Source organism: Mesoplodon densirostris, chromosome 3 (assembly GCF_025265405.1).
Source record: "Mesoplodon densirostris isolate mMesDen1 chromosome 3, mMesDen1 primary haplotype, whole genome shotgun sequence".
Lineage (NCBI taxonomy): Eukaryota > Metazoa > Chordata > Mammalia > Artiodactyla > Ziphiidae > Mesoplodon > Mesoplodon densirostris.
The window spans coordinates 126637054-126656325 of record NC_082663.1 but is presented as its reverse complement, the minus strand read 5'-3'; the positions used below and the strand labels follow the sequence as shown (position 1 = coordinate 126656325).

General features: G+C 47.1%; 2 protein-coding genes and 1 non-coding gene across 4 annotated transcripts in view; all 3 read left to right on the top strand.

Moving 5' to 3' along the window:
* Positions 1–19272, top strand: part of DPYSL3 (dihydropyrimidinase like 3) — a 116510-nt gene that overhangs the window by 33187 nt on the left and 64051 nt on the right. The window contains exon 1 of one of the 2 annotated variants that reach the window (XM_060093593.1): positions 16985–17144. The exons of the other annotated variant lie outside the window; for it this stretch is intronic. Coding sequence (XP_059949576.1) covers positions 17106–17144 — 39 coding nt within the window. The 5' untranslated portion in view covers positions 16985–17105. Of the gene's footprint in view, positions 1–16984; positions 17145–19272 lie in introns of those variants that run through there. 2 annotated transcript variants of the gene reach the window in all.
* Positions 1841–1975, top strand: LOC132487284 (small nucleolar RNA SNORA70). Its single transcript, XR_009531574.1, has one exon. It is a non-coding gene; the product is annotated as a small nucleolar RNA SNORA70 (small nucleolar RNA).
* LOC132485505 (large ribosomal subunit protein uL16-like) lies at positions 1907–2388 on the top strand. The gene has a single exon (XM_060092038.1). It carries the CDS (start codon positions 2033–2035, stop codon positions 2333–2335), a length of 303 nt encoding a protein of 100 aa, XP_059948021.1. The 5' UTR covers positions 1907–2032; the 3' UTR covers positions 2336–2388.

Sequence of the window (19272 nt, the reverse complement as noted above, 5' to 3'; positions counted from 1 at the left end):
CACCTTGTCATGACGTCTTGGATGTCAGAATAGTAACTGTTTCTGGCTCAGGATTGACCCATCTCTTTCTGATATTGTGCCCGATTTGACGTCATCTGAGACTGAGCTTAGTGTGACTGAAGCTCTGAACAGGGGATAAACCCCACCCTGCCCCACAGTCCTGTATTTCCAGGATGAAGTGAGGCACTAGGTAATGGTTGGCGGATCCCTGGATTAGGAGTCAGAACCCTACAGTAATGGTGTTACTAACCTCAGGGTTCCGGGTGGGCAAACCGTATGTCTTCTCTAGTCTCGTGTGTTTTACCTGTAGGACTGGGTGGGTAGATTGCTTATGGTCTCATGGAATTGATCTCTTTGAAGATCTGAAAAAAGAATGAAGCTAGTGCAAATAGCCAATCAAAGACAGAGACCAAGCAGCCCGAGAGGTGGTGGGGGGAGAGGGAGAGACCTCGATGCAGATGCGTGTGACATCCGGACTGTGAACACTTATTAGCATATGGCAAGCAGGCAAATTTACGTTTTCAAGGATCGCCCTTGCAAAACTTATCTCAGGCTCTTCTCTTGTGCCCTTGTTAGTTCCTGTCTGAAAGCTGACTCGTCATTTTTTTCTTTTCCTTGGTAAGGAAGTATGAGTTTCGGTGCACCCTCATCTGCCCCTTTTGTGTGGACTGCACGTAGGAATCACTAGATGTCTTTTGAGTTCTGCCAAGCTCATTATAGCCTCTACGTCCACATGGGTAGGCTCCTTGCAGCCATATTTATGTCATGATTCCCCCATTCCGTCTCCACAGGTGATTAGATTGAAGGGTAACACCTGGCTCAAGCAGAGCCAGTTCCTTCCAGTTGGGAATTAGAACCAAGAGATGCTCCTTTTATTCTCTCAGTGTGATTAGAACAAAGAAATATGGAGTAACTGAATGTGTAGAGAAAGGATGTAGCTAATGTTAACAGTGAATGTCCGTGAGGCCTTAGAGGGGAAAAGAGATGGTGGCTGACAGATCCTGATTCCAGCCTGGCTGGATACCTACACTTGAATCTTTTCAATGCAGTCCCCTCCACCCCCATTAAAAAAATTGTTTTATTGAGATTAACTTTTTAACAAGGTGTTTTCACTGAGTCAACTGAATTGATATCCTGTTAACATGCAAATGAGCCCATCCTAAACTTTTTCTACCTCAGCCAACCCATTAGTCCTTCAGGATTCTGCTCCAAGGTGGGTTTACATTTGGGATGAGGTTGTTTGTGTATGTATGTGTGTATGTTTATATGTACGTTGGTACGTATTCATCCAAGGCCATCATTTAACACACATCTCATAAGTGCCTTTATCTATGTGCTAGGGCACTGTGCTGGCACTGGGATACAGTAATGAATAAACAGAGACATACCCTCAAGGAGCCCGAGGAAGATGGCCAACAAAACAGATAATCATAACATACGCTATAAGCACGGTGCTGGAAGTTGGCAGAGACTCAGGGAAGCACCAGGGGTCACTGGATGGGAAAGCTTTCTGGAGAAGGTAGTGCCTGAGTTGAGTCATAAAGGATTGTTTGGAGATTCCCAAGTTAAGAAGGGGGGATGATCGTTTCAGCAGAAGGTATGACGTGGGCAAGCACTTGGAGGCAGGAAACAGCATGATGTGAAAGAAATGCCTGGTTCCTAGGGTTATTGGAACATAAAGTACAGTAAGGAGTTAAGAGAGATGAAGCCACAGAGATGAGGAGAGGCCTAGGATGGAAAGTTTTGTTCATCATATTAAGAATCTTAGACTTTAACTTGAGAGGACTGGGGAATGATTGGAGACTCCCATACAGGTAAATGACGTTTAAGATGAGAGCATTTGCAGCCAGTTAAGCCGACTGTGCTCTTTTCCCCATGGGGGCCCGGTGCGCACTGGCTGCAAACAGCAGCCTCCTCGGTAGTGTATGCAGCCTGTTGCCTGTATGGGTTGCCCTAAGGGACCTTGGAGACAGCCCTTTCCAGTGGACATTAATGACTGGCATGCTGTCCCCAATCTAGGCTCCAGACAGGTATGCGTGGTGCCTTTGGAAAGCCCCAGGGCACAGTGGCCAGGGTCCACATTGGCCAGGTCATAATGTCCATCTGGACCAAGCTGCAGAACAAGGAGCATGTGATTGAGGCCCTCTGCAGGGCCAAGTTCAAGTTCCCTGGCCGCCAGAAGATCCACATCTCCAAGAAGTGGGGATTTACTAAGTTTAGTGCAGATGAATTTGAAAACATGGTGGCAGAAAAGCAGCTCATTCCAGATGGCTGTGGGGTCAAGTACATCCCTAATCGTGGCCCCCTGGACAAATGGCGGACCCTGCACTCGTGAGAGCCTTGGCGCTGCCCCCTCCCTACCCATGCCCACCAATAAACTCTACTTTCTTTCCCCTGTCAAAAAAAAAAGATGAGAGCAGAATGATAAGAAGGACCCAAACTGGTTGAGGTTGATCCAGTCAGGGGAAGCAGACAGTAAAAAAGCACCAAGGACTAAGGCTCAGGTTTCTGGTTAAAGACCAGGTGAAACGAGCTATCACCCACTGAGGTGCAAAGCATTGGAGAAAGTACAGAAGGTTCTGGAACCTATCTGAGACATGTTGAGTGTTCTGGTTTCCCTAGGAATCAGATCATAAGACAAGATTAACATGGTTTTCTATGGGATGCTCTTGAGATCAACACCAGTGGATGGGAAGGAAGGGGAAGTGGAAAAGGAGGCAGAATTGAGTAGAAGGAAAATGTAGCCTCAATAGAAATCACAGCTGGCCCTACCAGGAGGTCTGGAGAGAGGACGAACCTTCAGATCTGGCCTGAGTCATTTGTATCATTGGATGTGCGCCACTCCCCAAGGCAATGTCATCTGGGGCAAAGTGGACCTCCTTAGCTGAAGCAACATGCAAAGGTGGCTGACAGATGAGAGCCTCTGCTGGTGGCACTTACGTAGCTGGGGTCATAAGCCCTTTCCTCCCGAAGGGGGATCCGGGTGGTGCATCACAGAGCCCACCACAGTGGGGTAGAGGTGCCTGTGGCTTCAGGTGGAGACACCCCTTGTGCTACTGGATGTATGAGCTTGACACCAAGAGAGGGGTCTGGCTAGGGATGAGGACTGGGAGGTGGTGTTGCATCAGTGATGAGAATGCTTGATCTTTTCGGGCTCATGCACGCTTTGGAGAATCTGAAGAAAACTAGAGACTCGCCCTCCCCAGGAAAAAATATGCCAAAATACATACCTACAGAATTTGCTCGGCTTTCTTTGGACTGGGTGCACTCAATAACACTCTGTACCCTGGGCCACATCATGCAGTATTTTAATTAATCAGGTCAATCCATCCAGTTTCTTGAAGCATTCACAGAATATCAGGTACTGTCCATTATTTCACCTAATCCTCATACCATATAAGTTAACCATATTAGCCCATTTTACAGACAAGGAAACTGAGTTTAAATGAACTTGTCCAGGGGCACCATTGTTAGCAGGCACCACATGGCTTAGAATTGCAATCTGTGTGACTAGCAGAGTTGGATTCCATTTCTGAGCTCCATAGTGGGCTCTCTGTGTGCCCACTTGGGCATTATCAGGGTAACCGTGGATTCTTGCCAAGTGGGGAGGAAAGCCAGTGGCCCTGGGTATCAGTCAAGAAGGTTTATGGACACCATCCTCCAGCAGCCATCAGGGTGCAGAGACCTGCGTTGCTGGGGAAGGAGAATCTACTGCTGGCATCAGGCAGACGGCTCCAGGGTGCAGGGGAGGGGGGCGCAGGCCAGGCTCCCAGGGTGATGTTAGCTTGAGGTGGGGCCCAGTGGTCATAGGAGTTTTGGCAGGGGAGGAGGACCAGCCAGTCCCTCACTCTGTCCCTGGTGGGCAGGTGGCTGCCTCAGATATTTTTCTCTTGTATGGATGTTGTCATGGAAAATAGGCTCTCTTATGTTCTCAAGTTCATAGTCTAGTTACTTTCTATTTTACTTGAAAAAAAATGTCGTATGAGTGTCATTTGTACTGTCCTTACTTCTAAGAGCCTTTACCATCTTTTTTTTTTTGTGGTACGTGGGCCTCTCACTGTTGTGGCCTCTCCCGTTGCAGAGCACAGGCTCCGGACGCGCAGTCTCAGCGGCCATGGCTCACGGGCCTAGCCGCTCCACGGTATGTGGGATTTTCCTGGACTGGGGCACGAACCTGTGTCCCCTGCATCGGCAGGTGGACTCTCAACCACTGCACCACCAGGGAAGCCCTACCATCTTTTTATACTAGTTAATGAGAAGTCAGTTAGCAAGACCATAGTAAATTTGTCATCACAAAGTGAATGAGTCAAATCAGCCTTCTGTGGCTAACATAGTTTCTACCTTTATCTGAGTAGGATCTCTTACAACAAACTTTGTGATAAAGTAGTTTCCCATGAGAACCTTTCATAGTCCCAAGGTTTTAAGCGAGGAGACCTTGCATTGAAACATTACAGAAGCTTTAGGGGTTTAGAGAGAAACTCAACTTTATGCTGACAAAATGGAGACTAAATACAGATTCACCTTAAATTGTTTAGTAAATGTGTAAATATTCAGTAACCGTTTCCCTTAAAGCTACCCCTACAAGTGATTTCCAGGGCTCCTGCTTAGAAAAAAGAGAGTGGCCCCAATCTTAACTTTAATTTTAGTTAAAGCTGAGTCAAAGATATGCGGCTGTTTATAATAATTGTTTTCCACAGTGGCATTAGCTTACAACAGAACCATTATTCTACTAACCAGAATCTTGTTATATATTACTTTCTCTCTTGCTATAGAGAATCCCCAGGAAATGTATAAACTAGGCAAGTGTCAATAACAAAATGTGTTCATCTCTCTTGTCAGCAATACTTTGGGGTTCTTGGAGGTCATTGGAAATTATTTGTGGCTATGAAGTCATGAAAACAGGACTTGGTTACTTTTAAAAATATGTATTAATTATACATACCTTTTTGGAAGATGCTCGGTATATTGTACTGTAAATTCAGACAGTCCTTATCAACTTTGGTTATGATTACAGCAGGGAAGCAAGAGTAGAATTTGACTGGGGCCTAGGTTGGTCAGGGCTTCTCCATTTTTAACCCACTCACTGTCACAGGGACTCCAAAACCTGTTCTTTTAATCACTCTATGACATAAAAATACACACCAGCAACTCCTTTTAAATGAATCAGCTCATCTGTTTGTTTTATCAGACCTGTTCTTTCATGTTCGAAAGAACATGTATGTGTCAGCATATCCACTCAGCTCTTCTACTGACCCATTTTACAGATGAGGCAAGCTTAGTTTTTCAGGCTAATTCCAAAGTCAGCTAATTTGAAATGAATTTAGAAAACCTAAGTTTTTCTCTATTTCAGTCTCTGGTTCCTGCCTCTTATGTTCACTGTCTCCAATAAGAAAATGAGTATCTGGATCTTCAAAAGTGACCAAGCACTCTGCCTGGGGCCAGGTCAGCATTTGTCTTGAGGTCAGAAATCCAGGGTTTCACTTGGGATTCAGTGCACACAGGTGACCCGTTCAACTAAGAAGCGCTTATTCGTTGACATAGCAGTGATGTGTGGGAAGAGCCTGTTTTCCACTCCAGTGTTCCTTTGGGAATTTGCTCAGAAAAACCTGTGACTAGACCCTCAGGCATATGTCTCTGCCATTCCTATTTGTCTGAAAAGATAGGGAGCCGGAGGCTGATGAGGCCCTATGGCCCTGGAGCCTTTGCTACAGCTGAGTACAGGAAACCGGAGGGGGGAAAAAAAGACATGCAGCCAAAGTCCCTTCCTGGAGGCGGATGGGAAACCTGGAAAATATAAACTGGGGTTGCAGCCTTGCACTTGGGGGTTGGCTTGCTATTTTGAGCCTCCATCCAAGAGTGAGTCTCACATCCCTCATCTGGGGGTGAGCTGTTGTGCTGGGCCCGGAGAGATCTGAATCCAATCACATGTGTTTCCATTCAGCCCAAAGGTGAAACTGATTGCATGTGACCATAGATCCAGCGGCTCCAGCCCGTGCTGTCAAACTGGCTTTTAGCAGAGGGTTGGGCAGTTCCAGGATTCAATCTTGTGGTTTAGGGCCCAATGCGGGTGGAGTGAGGCTGGGCTGGGGAGGAGGTTGCTCCCCAGAGATAACTCACTGCTGTCTCAGTTCTGAACAGGCACCAAAGTCTGCTTCGGGAAAGAGCAGCCCTCACCTTTGAGACACAGAGTTCCTATCCCATAATGCCTAAATAACTCAGTCTCCAAGTGGTCGGATATCAGAAATTCAGGTGACTCTAAGCCAGGCAGGTGGCATAAAAACATGGAAGCCAACCCTACGTGAAGGAAGAGGAAGCAGCAGACATTATACCTAATTGGGGAATACATGTTTGTTCCAAAGGGCAGCCAGTCTTCAGCTGTAGCTGACGGGCAACACTGTGTATCTACGAGCCCAGAATTGCCAAGTTTTCCAATTTTTAAAGAAATCTAAATTTGAGTATGAAATCTATACATTTAAAAATATTGGCTAAATTGGGCTTCCCTGGTGGTGCAGTGGTTGAGAGTCTGCCTGCCGATGCAGGGGACACGGGTTCATGCCCCGGTCCGGGAGGATCCCACATGCCGCGGAGCGGCTGCGTCCGTGAGCCATGGCCGCTGGGCCTGCGCATCCGGAGCCTGTGTTCCGCAACGGGAGAGGCCACAACAGTGAGAGGCCCGCGTACCGCAAAAAAAAAAAAAAAAAAATTGGCTAAATAAAAAATGTCACTCCACATAAATATTCATTTAATATCAGCCTCACTGTTGCAGGTTGGGTTTCCTGGGAAGCAGATTCTGAGAAGAATAAGATGCAGGAAGCGTATTAGGGAGTGTGCTTAGGCTCAACGTCTGTGGAAGAGAAGGGAAAGGAAGCATTGGGCGGAGAGGGAAGTTGAGCTGTGGTGTGGTCTTAACAAAGGCTTCAGTTGACCTTATAGGTCTGACACTGGGATAATCCATTAGAGTTGTTGCCCTTTTGTACCTGGGAGGCCAGGCTTTTATATGTTCACATTAGCAATTACTGGATCAGGCTGCCCTTGCGGGAGTGGGTACCTTAGACAAGGGCAGTTTCCAGGAAGGGGCTGAGACCTTCAGCTCTGAATTGGGGGCTGGGTGGAGATTCTTGTGTCCATGCAGACCCCTCCTTGCTCTGCTCAGATTGACCTCCTTGTGTAATTTCTGGGAGCAAAAACTCCAGGATCTGTGTGTGCCTCTTCTCTTGGGGGTCTCAGGGCCTCTTCACCACAGCTGCTCTTAGGGCCACGATAGTACTCATTAATGTCCTCTCCTAACCATTCTAGATTCCCTTCACTCTTAGCTAACTCCTCTGCTGGTCCAGGTGGTGTACTTGGTGTTGGAACATGGACCTGCATCTCTGAGGGGTAAGAGACCCCAGTCACCATGTTCATCTCAGGTTACAGCTGGTGTACTTGTTCATTTACCATCGAGATCAGGCAGGGCTGTACCTGAAAGAACCCCTGTGGATCATAAGAGTGTCCGACATACCCCTCCCTGCCCCCATTGTGCAATAGCAGCCCTGTCTCCTCCTTCTCTTCACGGTCCTGCCAAGAAGGATGCCAACTCTCCTTCTTGCCTGTTTAGTCCCTGAACACAAAGAGCCCAAGGTGCCCTATAACAGCTGTAATTTGTAGTTCAGCAGAGTTCTTGCTGTGCCCCCTGGTAGAAGCACTTGCCCTTTGGGGAAAAGATACTAAACAACCCAGAGTTGCAGGGATGGGAAACACATATTTCCCAATTGGGTCCCTGGCAGTGGAGGTATAAGGAGTCACTCCTGCTTCTTCCCCTTGTTTCTGGGATCCATGTGTTCTTCCTTTGGAAACACAGCACCATATAAAGGGCACTGATTTACAATGCACAGTGCATCCTGGAGGGTGGTGCCTTATCCTTGCAAGGAGTCGTCTCTGAAATGGTGCTTCAGTCGTGCCTTCAGTAGGCCATTCCTCCTTGCTCAGGTTGGCAGGTTCAGGGTGATGCGGTATTTGATATAACTAGTGGATCCCGCAGTCATGTGGCCTTTCTTGCATCTCATTTGCCGTTAAACAAGCCCCTTGGTCTGATGTGTGATGCTATGTGGATCCCATGCCAGTGCCTCAAACACTCCGGAAGTCCTCAAATAGAGTTGACTGAGGCCACAGAAACAGAAGATGCAAATCCATATCTAGAATATGTGTTTGTTTCTGTAAAAGTGAATCACTGTGCTTTCCAGTGTGAAAGGGGTCTAAGGTCGTCTACACAAGTGGCTGTGTGTATCTTTGAGGCATGGTGCCATCTTGGGGAGGAAGTGATGCTCTGTGTTGCTGGCAGGATGGATGTTTGACAGCACCAGTAGCTGGGTCAGCACTGGTGACTGGGTATTGGTTCCCTGCGTGGCCTCTATCCCTGTCACCATGTCTTGTCTACTCCATGTGCTCACTGAACCAGCACTGGGGTTGGCTGATGATGGAGGGTGGCTGATGTCAGCTGACTGAGTCATTTTGTCTGCCGCATCGTTGAGTGCCTCTTTCGTGATGGGTGCTCTCTGGAGGGCATTAAAATACAATACATATATCTTCACTCTTGATGCCCACTCACCTGGTCTACCACGTGCTGCTAGCTAAGGCCACCTTTTCCTTGACCTTTAATCTTTCCCCTTACCGCCTAGGAATACTTCAACACTCTGTATAATCTTGAGCCACTTTTCTTCTCCAACATTATGTATAATCTTGAGTCACTGTTCTTTCCAAAGTGGATGACTAGCTGTACTGTCTGAAACTCTGGACATCTGGGAAGAGAGCTCTTCACTATTGTCTTTCAACACCACCCCTGGGTGGGACTGTCATGTGGCCATGGTCTGTTTTCAATGTGATCTAGATGCTGAGCCATTCTATCTAGAAGTCAGGCTCAGAGGTTTTCCTCCTCCACCAGCTGATCCTCAGGGCCATGGGTGTGTGCTAGCAGGAAGGTACTGGAGCAGCAGCAGTGGATGACATGGGAGATGGGGCCACCTGCTCAGGTAGTTTACTTGTGCCCTTCAGCCCTTCTCATGATCAATTGCTGCTGGGCCAACTTGGTCTTGTGACTTGGTGGGTCTGATAGAACCCAGCTCATAATGGACATTTCTGGCCACTTCATGACCCTGGTCAAGCCCTCCATCTCTACCAGGGCCCAGTAGCACTCAAGGACCTATTTTTCAAATAGTGCATAATTTTCTTACTCCAGAGCCCTAAGAGTGTAAATTGTGATACTTCTGTTGGGACTGCATAACCTTCACATGGTGGCTTTTCCCACCACAAATACCTCCAGTGCTGTAGAGTTTATTGGGTCTTATGGCTGAAGTGGCAGGGCTGTTTGCACTTGCATCCTGGATCTGCTGCAGAGCCCTTTCCTGCCCCAGGCGTGGCTCAGAATGGACAGCCTTTGATGTAAATGTGCTGTAGAAGTATTTCTAGGACTAAGTTGTCTTTAAAACCTGAAGAGGCCTCCCAGGCTTTGTGTGGAGAAGGCCAGGCGCCTGCAGAATCATTCTCTACTGAGGAAGTGAATGAGAACGTCCATCCAGGAAGATGTAGGATTGCATACCTTGCTCATGCTGATATAGGTTTGATTTTGGAATAAGCCCATGGGAGTACTTTCCTGTGGCTATCGTATTTTTTTTTCTTTTTTTGGCTTATGTATTTCAAGGGTAGGATTGTTTGTCAGGTTATTTCTGTGTATTTAATATGTAAACATCTAATAATAGCAGGTGAATCACCACTTTGATTTTCATTCTGTGACACTGGAAGTACACGACTAGGATTTCCTTTGTTTGAAATGTAGGTAAAATTAATGGACCCAAATGACTTAATGGGAAGTTCTGAGATGAAATGTTTATTCACATTAGAATAGCCTATATATTTCACAAAAGCCTGGTATATGTCTTTTGCCCCTTCAAAACTCTTCCGTATTTGTTTTGGGACTATGTTTTTCTTCATCCTTCAAATCAGGACCAGGGGAAATGTTTACCCGTATCAACAGAGCAAAGTATAAATTTGTTTTTAAAAAGTAGAAAGTATTTTTAATAGTCAAAACTGTGTGAATTACTAAGCACTTATTTTAGATATTTTGGAGGTTAAAAGGAAGACAGAATATTCTTGACTTTCCCCTCTATTCAATTAATTTTCCCCCATTGATTCTACTCTATTCCAAGCTTTATAAAAGAGCTGGAGACTACCAAGATAAATAAGACATAGTCCTGGACACAAACGAATTCAGCAAATAATAATCAGAACATTAAAGATAATGGTAGGAATAGCTGCCGTCTAATTAACTTTGTGCTAAGAGCTTTATGTGAATAATCTTATTTAATCTTCAATATGTTCACTGTCCTTTACCCCCATATACACTTGTGCCCTCCCTTCCCTCTTAACCAGCTTAGATCCCATGGTTTATCCTCAATTCCCTTGAGTTTCTTTCTCCCTTCTCAGCACTCATCTAGCAAAACCCTTGTGAAAGTCCACACGCTGCCTACTCCATGCCTGCATGTATACAGCTGTACATGACTGGAGGCGTAGCCACACCATGCTTACGGGTCTCTCTTTAAATTTATGGCCACTACCTGAGGGGAATCCCTAGTGCTGCCAGGGAATCACACGGTATTTCCCTAGCCCCTTTAATCTCCTAAAAACTGATTTTATACCAGCTCCTTTCCCCTCTTAACTTTCAGTACCCTCTCTCCCAGACTGGCTTAGCTGATGGCAGAGAAAACAGACACAGTCAGAAGAGAACTGCCATAAACTCCCACCATGAAATTTACCTAGCTGCCTGTCTCTGTGCCGGTATACTCTTCCCCTTGGTTACTGGAGGAGAAACAGTCCTTGCTCCTGGCTAAGGGGAAGCCCTCCATTTGAACACTAGATGTCACCTGTGTTGTCTGTTCAAGAACCCCGACAGCAGTTGTTCCATTTCTCTCCTGCATCGTGAAGTTTCCTCTTCTTTCTGAATCAGTCCCATTGGCATAAGCCGTGCTATTTCCCTCATATTAGATTCTACTTTCTCTGCTAGTTACTGCTCCATATCCTTGTCCCTGTTTACAAAAAAACCCCTTGAAAGAGTTGCCTGAATTAGGTGTTTCCAGTTTCCACTTTGATTTTCTTTTGGAAACGCTCCAGTCAGATTTGAGCTCCACAACTTCATTAAGACTGCTCTGGCACACATACACACATGGTAGGTACGCAGTCAATCTTACCAGAATAATTTAATACTTGCTTACACATACACAAAAAACCCCCACTGTGAGGTGGGTATGAAGATACTCATTTTATAGGTGCTCTGGTCAAGGTCCTTGGTGATTTCACGCACTGATGAATTCTCAGTTCCCATCGTCCTTGACCTTTCAACAGCATGTGAACACTTTCTCTTTTTGGAAATAATTTTATTTCTTGACCTTCACAATACTGTACTCTCATGGTGGCCCCACTGTCTCAATGACCACTGTCTCTGATGCTTTTTCTGGTTCTTCCTTTACCCTCAGGATGCTTACTTATCTCAGAGCTCTACCTCCACTCACGTCCTTGGTCAGCTCATCCAGCATTTTTCCTTTATATAATAGCTAGAGGTTGACTGCTCCCGAATTTGTATCTCTGGCCCAGATGTTCCCTTAGATTTCTAATCTCGAATATCTACCTGCCTGCTCAACATTTCACTTGGATGTTTAATAGGAAGGTCCACAAGCATATTCCTGACTTTCCCCACCAATCCCATTCCTCCCACAATTTTCCCTATCTCACCTTCATCTTTTGAGTTGCTCAGGCTGACACATTTAGTGTCATCTTTGATTCCTCTTTCTCTCATACCCCAGTCAAATCCATCAGCAAATATTGCTGGCTTAACCTTGAATCATATCCAATATCTGACCATTTCGCACTGCTTCCACTGTTACGATTTGGTTCAAGCAGCCACCATCTCACCAGACCTTCTGTGATCCCTGATACGGAAAATTCCAGCCCATCCTCAAGACACTGGAATGACTTTCATTTCCCCATCCCTGCTGTATTTATCTCCAGTGCACTTACCACCATTTTAAACACTATATACTTTTTAAAACACTATATAATTTTTTACTCTTGATTTATGCCTTCTCTAGAATGGAAGCTTCAAGAGGGCAGGGATTTTGTCAATTTTATTCAAATATTTGTATCCCTAGTGCCTAGATACCCATAATAGGTACTCAATTAATATTAGTTGAATGAATTAATAAATCATCACAAAAACACTGTATGGTAGGTAATAAGATGCTCATTTTAGAGGTGTGGTAACCAAGGCTCAGAAGGTTGAAATAATCTGCTGAAGGTCATAGAAACAGGAGCTGGATGAATTGGAATGTAGCAGAGGTCCCTCTATTCCCAAGTCCAGATCCTTAAACAGTATACCATCCTGGATTCTAGTCCATAGTTTTCCTTCTGAACTCAATATCTTTTTTTTTCATTTTTAATTAATTAATTAATTTAGTTTATTTTTGGCTGTGTTGGGTCTTCACTGCTGCATGCAGGCTTTCTCTAGTTGCGGTGAGCAGGGGCTACTCGTCGTTGCAGTGTGCGGGCTTCTCATTGCGGTGGCTTCTCTTGTTCTCTTCTTGAGCATGGGCTCTAGGCGCACGGGCTTCAGTAGTTGTGGCACACAGGCTCAATAGTTGTGGCTCATTGGCTCTAGAGCGCAGGCTCAGCAGTTGTGGCACCTGGGCTTAGTTGTTCCGTGGCATGTGGGATCTTCGCGGACCAGGGATCAAACCCGTGTCCCCTGCATTGGCAGATGGGTTCTTAACCACTGCACCACCAGGGAAGTTCCTTCATTTTTTTAAAAAGGAAGTTCTTTAGGGCTTCCCTGGTGGCGCAGTGGTTGAGAGTCCGCCTGCCGATGCAGGGGACACGGGTTCGTGCCCCGGTCCGGGAGGATCCCACATGCCGCGGAGCGGCTGGGCCCGTGGGCCATGGCTGCTGAGCCTGCGCGTCCGGAGCCTGTGCTTCGCAACGGGAGAGACCACAACAATGAGAGGCCCACATACCGCAAAAAAAAAAAAAAAAAAAAAAAAGGAAGTTCTTTAAATTAACACAAAGCCCTTGATCTTCTCTTACACTTTGATGGCAGCTCCTTTCGAGCCACAGCTCTCTAATCACTGCTCAGGTACCAAATCTATTCTATGGAGTCATTCTTTGGTCCATGTATTGCCTTGGAATTTTGTGATTGTATCCTATTAGCAAAGTGATTCCTCACCATCTTGAATTCACTTGCTCTGAAATCTAGAATCAGGAAACTCTAAGAAGGCTTACAGAAGCAAAAATAGATATTCTTAAATCTAGATTCTCACCACATGCCCTTCAATTACAGGAAAGTTCTTATTCCATTTCTTTCTTCAGACACAGTTTGAAACATTCTTACATTCACTCACCTAATAATAATTGAGCAGTTTCTATGGGCAAGGCTCTATTTCACACACTCAGGACCCAGCAGTGAATAAAACAGACACATTCCCTGCCCTCAGGGAGTTTACATTCTAGGGATGAGAAGGAAGATAATACTTAATAATAAATTAATATGGGCCTCCCTGGTGGCGCAGTGGTTGAGAGTCCGCCTGCCGATGCGGGGGACACGGGTTCGTGCCCCGATCCCGGGGGATCCCACATGCCGCGGAGCGGCTGGGCCCGCGAGCCATGGCCACGGGGCCTGTGTGTCCGGAGCCTGTGCTCCGCAACGGGAGAGGCCACAGCAGTGAGAGGCCCGCGTACAGCAAAAAAAAAAAAAATAAATTAATATATTATGTGGTGAAAAAGTACTGTGAAGATAAATAAAGCATAGAAGGGGGCTAACAGGTGACAGATGGTATTCTCTTGAATAAGGGTATAAAATAAACTCCCTGAGATCCGGGATATTATTATTATTGACATCTGTAGCACAGGGTAAATACTGTGTGAGTATTGTGAGAATGAATGAATAACAGTGAAGAAGAGAGCCCAGTTAGGAGGTTACTGCAGTAGTCCAGGTGATAGCTGAGGGTGGCTGGACACAGAGAGAAGCTCTGTAGATGGAGAGAAGAGATCATAGTGTGTATATATGTAAAAGACAGAACCAATAGTATTTCCTGACAGATTGGATGTGGAGTGCAAATTGGATTGGACTGAAGGAGAGAAGTCAAGGTTTGGATGATGCCAAACTTTTGGTCTGAGCAACTAGAATAAAGTAGCCTTGACTGAGGTGTGGGAAGTCTATGGATGTGGTAGGTTTGGTGGCCAAAATTAAGTTTCTTTGGGACCATAAAGTCGCTCAGTGGCTCCCTCTCCCTCTCTCATAGTTTCCTGAGATATCTAAAGCCAAGTACTGCTGTGTATCCAAGGAAAACCATTCAGAGTCATTCTACTGTGGAAAACATCCATGCCGGTTCCACTCCTCACTCTCTTGGCCAGACACAGAGGCATCCTGTGTTGATCACGGCCTTTCTTCTTATTCCTTGAATAAGAAAGCCACCGCCAAGGAAGGCTTTTTTCTTCAAACTCATCTTAGACACTTGATTTTGATTTAAGAAAGAGAAAGATGATTGAAGGGGATGAAAGAGGGAAAAAATAGTGTTTGTTGTACATTTCTGCTGATGGCAACAGCTTGAACCGATTAGTTGGTTATTATGCATTCCTGTGCATGGCTTTTCACAGCAGTCTGATCCAGAGAAACACATCACAAGTCCTATTCTGCATGGCTTCTTGCATGCAAGCCTGACCTCAAAGAGATTAACCAAGTCTTGTAATTTGAAACAACAGACACACACAAAATCATCAAGTGATCAAAAATATGGTATAAATCTATTTAGTAGAGAGTGTTCTGGATTATAATGACAGTAACAGAAGAGATAATTAGGATGCAAAGAAAGGAAACAAAAACCCGACAAACCCATGAAATTAAAAAAAGGAAGGCAGTGGTATTTCTTTAGGATTGTAAATGTCCCCTATGTACCTTTTGCTTTTCCTAAGAAGAACTTGCAAGATCCTTTCAAATAAATTTGGAGCAGTTAAAACTATGGGAAAGATTCAGAGAGACCTCTGCAGGGTTGCATAGTATGTAGTTAATTCTCTTTTTACTCTGTTCTAAATATAATCCTGCTCATTTGCATGCCAATCCCCAGAATGCTTTGTAATTTCACAACTCTTGGCTAGTGGTCTCAGCACTTAAGCTTTAAGAACAAAGCGAAATGTTTAGGGCGTGCCTTTCACTTCAGTCTTTTTTTTTTTTTCTCCCTGTGCTTTGCAAAAGAGTACAGGGAGGTGACCTTTGCTTTGCATTCATCCTCCAAGAGTATCACAGAAATAAAGTGGAGAATGCTGTGGACTTCTGTGAAGACTGCATTCAGTCAGTCTAGTTACCCATGAATAACCAGCCACTGGATTAACTCGAGAAGGAGTGTTTCAGGGGGGCTTAGTCTGCCGTTTGATTAGGTGACCAGGCTGGTTCATTTCAGGTTTATGGAAAGCCCAAGCTGGAGTATTCTGTACCCTCTTTCTGTGGATGCTTTATATAGCTTCTTTATTGCAAAGGAAGCCTTCAAATTAATGAGGAGATGTTCCGAAGTGTGGTCGGTGGCCTGCCTTGGAGAAATGTGAATTCAAGATCTCTAAGACAGACCTAGTCATGCTCCGTGATATCTACAGAATTTCTATTTAGGGAGGATTAGGATCCACAAGGGGGTGTGGTGGTCGTGGGAGACTTGTCTTTAGAATTTTTGCATAGCAAGCCATTTTTGTTGTTGTTGTTATCCAAGTGGTATATTTGGGATTATTTTTTTCAGGAGAGCTGAGAAAGCTCCCCCATCCGACCATCCCTCAGCCCCGAGCCACAGTGGCTCCTCCAAACACGCCCCCCTTGGCCGTTTATTTGGAGCGGGTAGCAAAAGGATAATATATTCCAGCACCGAAAGCTCATGTTTTTGCTCCTAATAGCACATTGATCTCTATCAGCCTTGCCTAAAGTAAACTCGGCATTGTGAACAGCGCACACCACCAGATCGCTCACAAAACCCACGGCTGCGCAGTAATGTGCCAGGGCGTTTGGCTTCTCACTACAGGTGTTTTCTACTCTTTACTCACGGAGCAGCGTTAATGCTTTTTCTTCGATTCTGAGAGCCAGACAGTGGAGTTCCTTTAAAACATTCTTTTGAGAATTATTTTTACAATACAGAGAACGGCTGATGGTAGCTGACACGGTGCCCCCTCGCAGCCCTTCGAGAGTGAGGGGTTGCTTCGCATTTTCTGATGCCTATTTTCATGCTCTCGGGATAGCAGCGGCCGGCCAGGCTGCACAAAGTCAGCCCAGTTCTCGGCTTTCTAAGGGGTCGCGTAGGCTGTTTACACACCCAGCGACCAGCAGAGGCGGCGCTCGGCCTCCGCGGTAACAAAGGCAGCTGCCGTCGCATCCAGCCCGCGCGGTGGCGAAGGAGAGCGGGTTCCGGGAGGGAAGTCCAGAGCCGTCTCCTTTCTGAAACCAGGGTGGGGAAGGTGGGGAATCGGATCACGGGCAAGTCGGAGGCGTGGGCGCTTTCCCGGGCTGCGGCGGGGCCAGGAAGGCTACGCTGGTGCTTCTCTGCCGCCGCCACCAGCGACTGCAGCATCCCCGCCCCGAACAGTCCCTCGCGCCCCCTGGTGGCGGTGGAGCAGGCTGGCTCCGCTGCACTCGCAAGTCATCATAAAAAAAAAAAGGAAGAAAAAGTGGGTGAGGCAGATGCAAGGAGGAAAATCAATAGGGATAAGAGAGAAGAGGGAGGAGTCGCGGATCAGCCATTCTTGTCTTACGGGGTCCCAGCTGGCACCGCAAAAGAAAGAGGGAAAAAAAAAAAGCCCGGGCGTGAACGCGAGTGGAGGAGGGTGTGTGTGGGGGGGTCGGGGGTGAAAGGGGGACCGGGGAGATTTACTATTGTCTCTGGCAGCCGCCGCGGGAGCCGGGGAGGGGGGCGGAGGCGAGAGGAGGAGGCGGCGGCCGCGGCCAGCGCACCATTCGCTCCACCTGATCTTGGGGCGCTGTGCGCTGAGGAAGGCGCGGGCGAGCAGGAGCAGAAGAAGGAGGGAGGGAGGCAGCTGCTGCAGCCACAGCCGCCACCATGTCCTACCAAGGCAAGAAGAACATCCCGCGGATCACGGTGAGTCGGACGCCGCCGTGGCTCTCTCGCTCCTGGCTGGCTGCACCGCGGGTGGGGGCGGCTTGGATCCCGCCGGCTTCCCTGGGCTGGTACCCGGGGAGGGACGGGGGCCCGGGGCCGGGGCGGGGTGGTGGTGTGTGGAGAGCGGTGGTCAGTCCAGCCGGCGCGGCGGGGCGCCACCCAGACTGAGCGACCCTGGGATTTGGGGAAAACCAAACAAAGAGGAAACCCAAACAGTGGCGTGGAGAACTTTGGATTATTTATCTTCCTTTCCCACCACCCGGTAGTTTACAAATAACACAGGGGTCTCGGCCCTCCCTGGACCCCCGCGGCGCCTGGGTCGTCAGTGTGTGCTGCCCCAGGCGAGGTATGTTTTTTGTAGAAGGTTCCTTTTGGCGGGGCGGGGTATGGAGAGATGACACCTTTCCCCAGGGGTACTTGGTAGCCCGACCGCGCCCCTCTCTGAGCTCCAGCCCCATGGCTCCCCGCCCCCACCCCCCGACCCTACCACCCCGCGACGGTGATGGGATGCCTGGACAACCGTCTTCACCTTGGTCACTCCTTGCTTGTATTCATCCCAGTTCATATTTCGGTGCATCATACTCGGACTGGACAGCTAACGTGGCTGTAGTGAGAATGACCAACTTGTTTTTGCCCTTGATGCATTTACATTTTTTTCTGTCATTTCTCCCCCTCATCCCAAGAAAAGCCTGAGTTTTTAGAGCAGATTTTAGTTTGCGGTGGCAGGCGCACGCTGTGTGCATGCCGTGTCCAACTGCCATTGTGTGCAAAGCCGAGCCTCCCGCGGCCGGCGGATGTCAGATGCCCTGGGCGAGCATCTAGGGCGGGGTGGAGAGGAGATGTGCCATAATCAGGTACAGAAGCCTCATTTTCGCTGGCGTCCAGCAAGCAGCTCTCGAGGCAGAATACCGCTCCCTGGTGCGGAATTCCTCCAGGTTGCGCTGAAATGACGCCTCGAATGGAAGGGACATAAGACAGGCTGGAATGGGCATTTTCAAAAAGGGGGCAAAACAAAAACAACAGAAAACACACTGTCATTTTTAGTTGAGCACGAAGCAGTGCGGTTGTGCTTTGTCTGTAGTGAATGGGTTGTGTGTGTGTGTGTGTGTGTAGTGTGTGTGTAGTGGGGGAATGGGTGGCTACTCCATCTTTGCAAGACGAACAAAGGAAGTGATCAGCTGGCCCCTGGGAGGCTCTGCAGCTGCCCTAGGGCAGTGCTGTACCTGCTACTGTAGTTCATTTGCCCGGATCCACGAGGTTTTGCTGTGGGCATGAGTCTCTTTGCACTTGCTGGGTTAGGCTTGGAACAACCTGATTGCAGTGCAGGACCTTCCCCTCTGCAGGCAGGAGGAAGCTGTTCTTGCCTCTAGTGCACTTTATTGTCAAGTGGTTTATTTCTATGGCAGTACCCTACCTTTTTCATGCACCTGAGCTTCACCAGACACAAGTGTGCCCCACCCCTACCTGCTGTCCACTTGGTCCTAGGGAAGCAACACTCCCCAGGGGGATAGAGTTGGGATGGGTAGGGATCCTTTTGCCAGGTGGAGGCATTGGGTTTAAGCCCATTCTCCCTGACCACTACCTGATATCACTGACTTCACATTATTGTAAAAGCATATAGTGAGTCTTTTATAATACACAGTATTTTCTCAGTGCCAATTGTCTTTGCAAAGAGCTGTGGATGGTATTATTTTTTTTAAAAGCTCATTGAGACAAAAGCTCAATTTTTATACTTATTTCTCTAACTCAGGAGAGATGAACCTCAGCTCTCACGCTATGATGTGTGGAAGTTATGTTGCATATATGCCACTTGCTTTATATCCAGTGTGCATTTGCCAGTTCTCCTGTTTGGGATAAGCAGAGAACAGATTATTTTTTTCTTCCCAGTCTGAAGACTGCAATGGTTCTTCTTATGGATTCAGCCTATGCTATGGCATTGAGAGCCATGCCCATTCTTCTAGGTATCACTTAAGCCACCTTTAAGGAAAGATACAGAAATTTAGCCCATATGATAACAGCCTTAGAAGCCCCTGTAAGTGTGGCTGGGCCCTAATCCCAGGGCCAGGTTTGCAGGGGGCTCCCTTTTGTTCCCGCTTGGATGCTCTTC

Coding starts and splice junctions, on each gene's coding strand:
- LOC132485505 (XM_060092038.1), top strand. CDS start 2,033: ATGCGTGGTGCCTTTGGAAAGCCCCAGGGCACAGTGGCCAGGGTCCAC.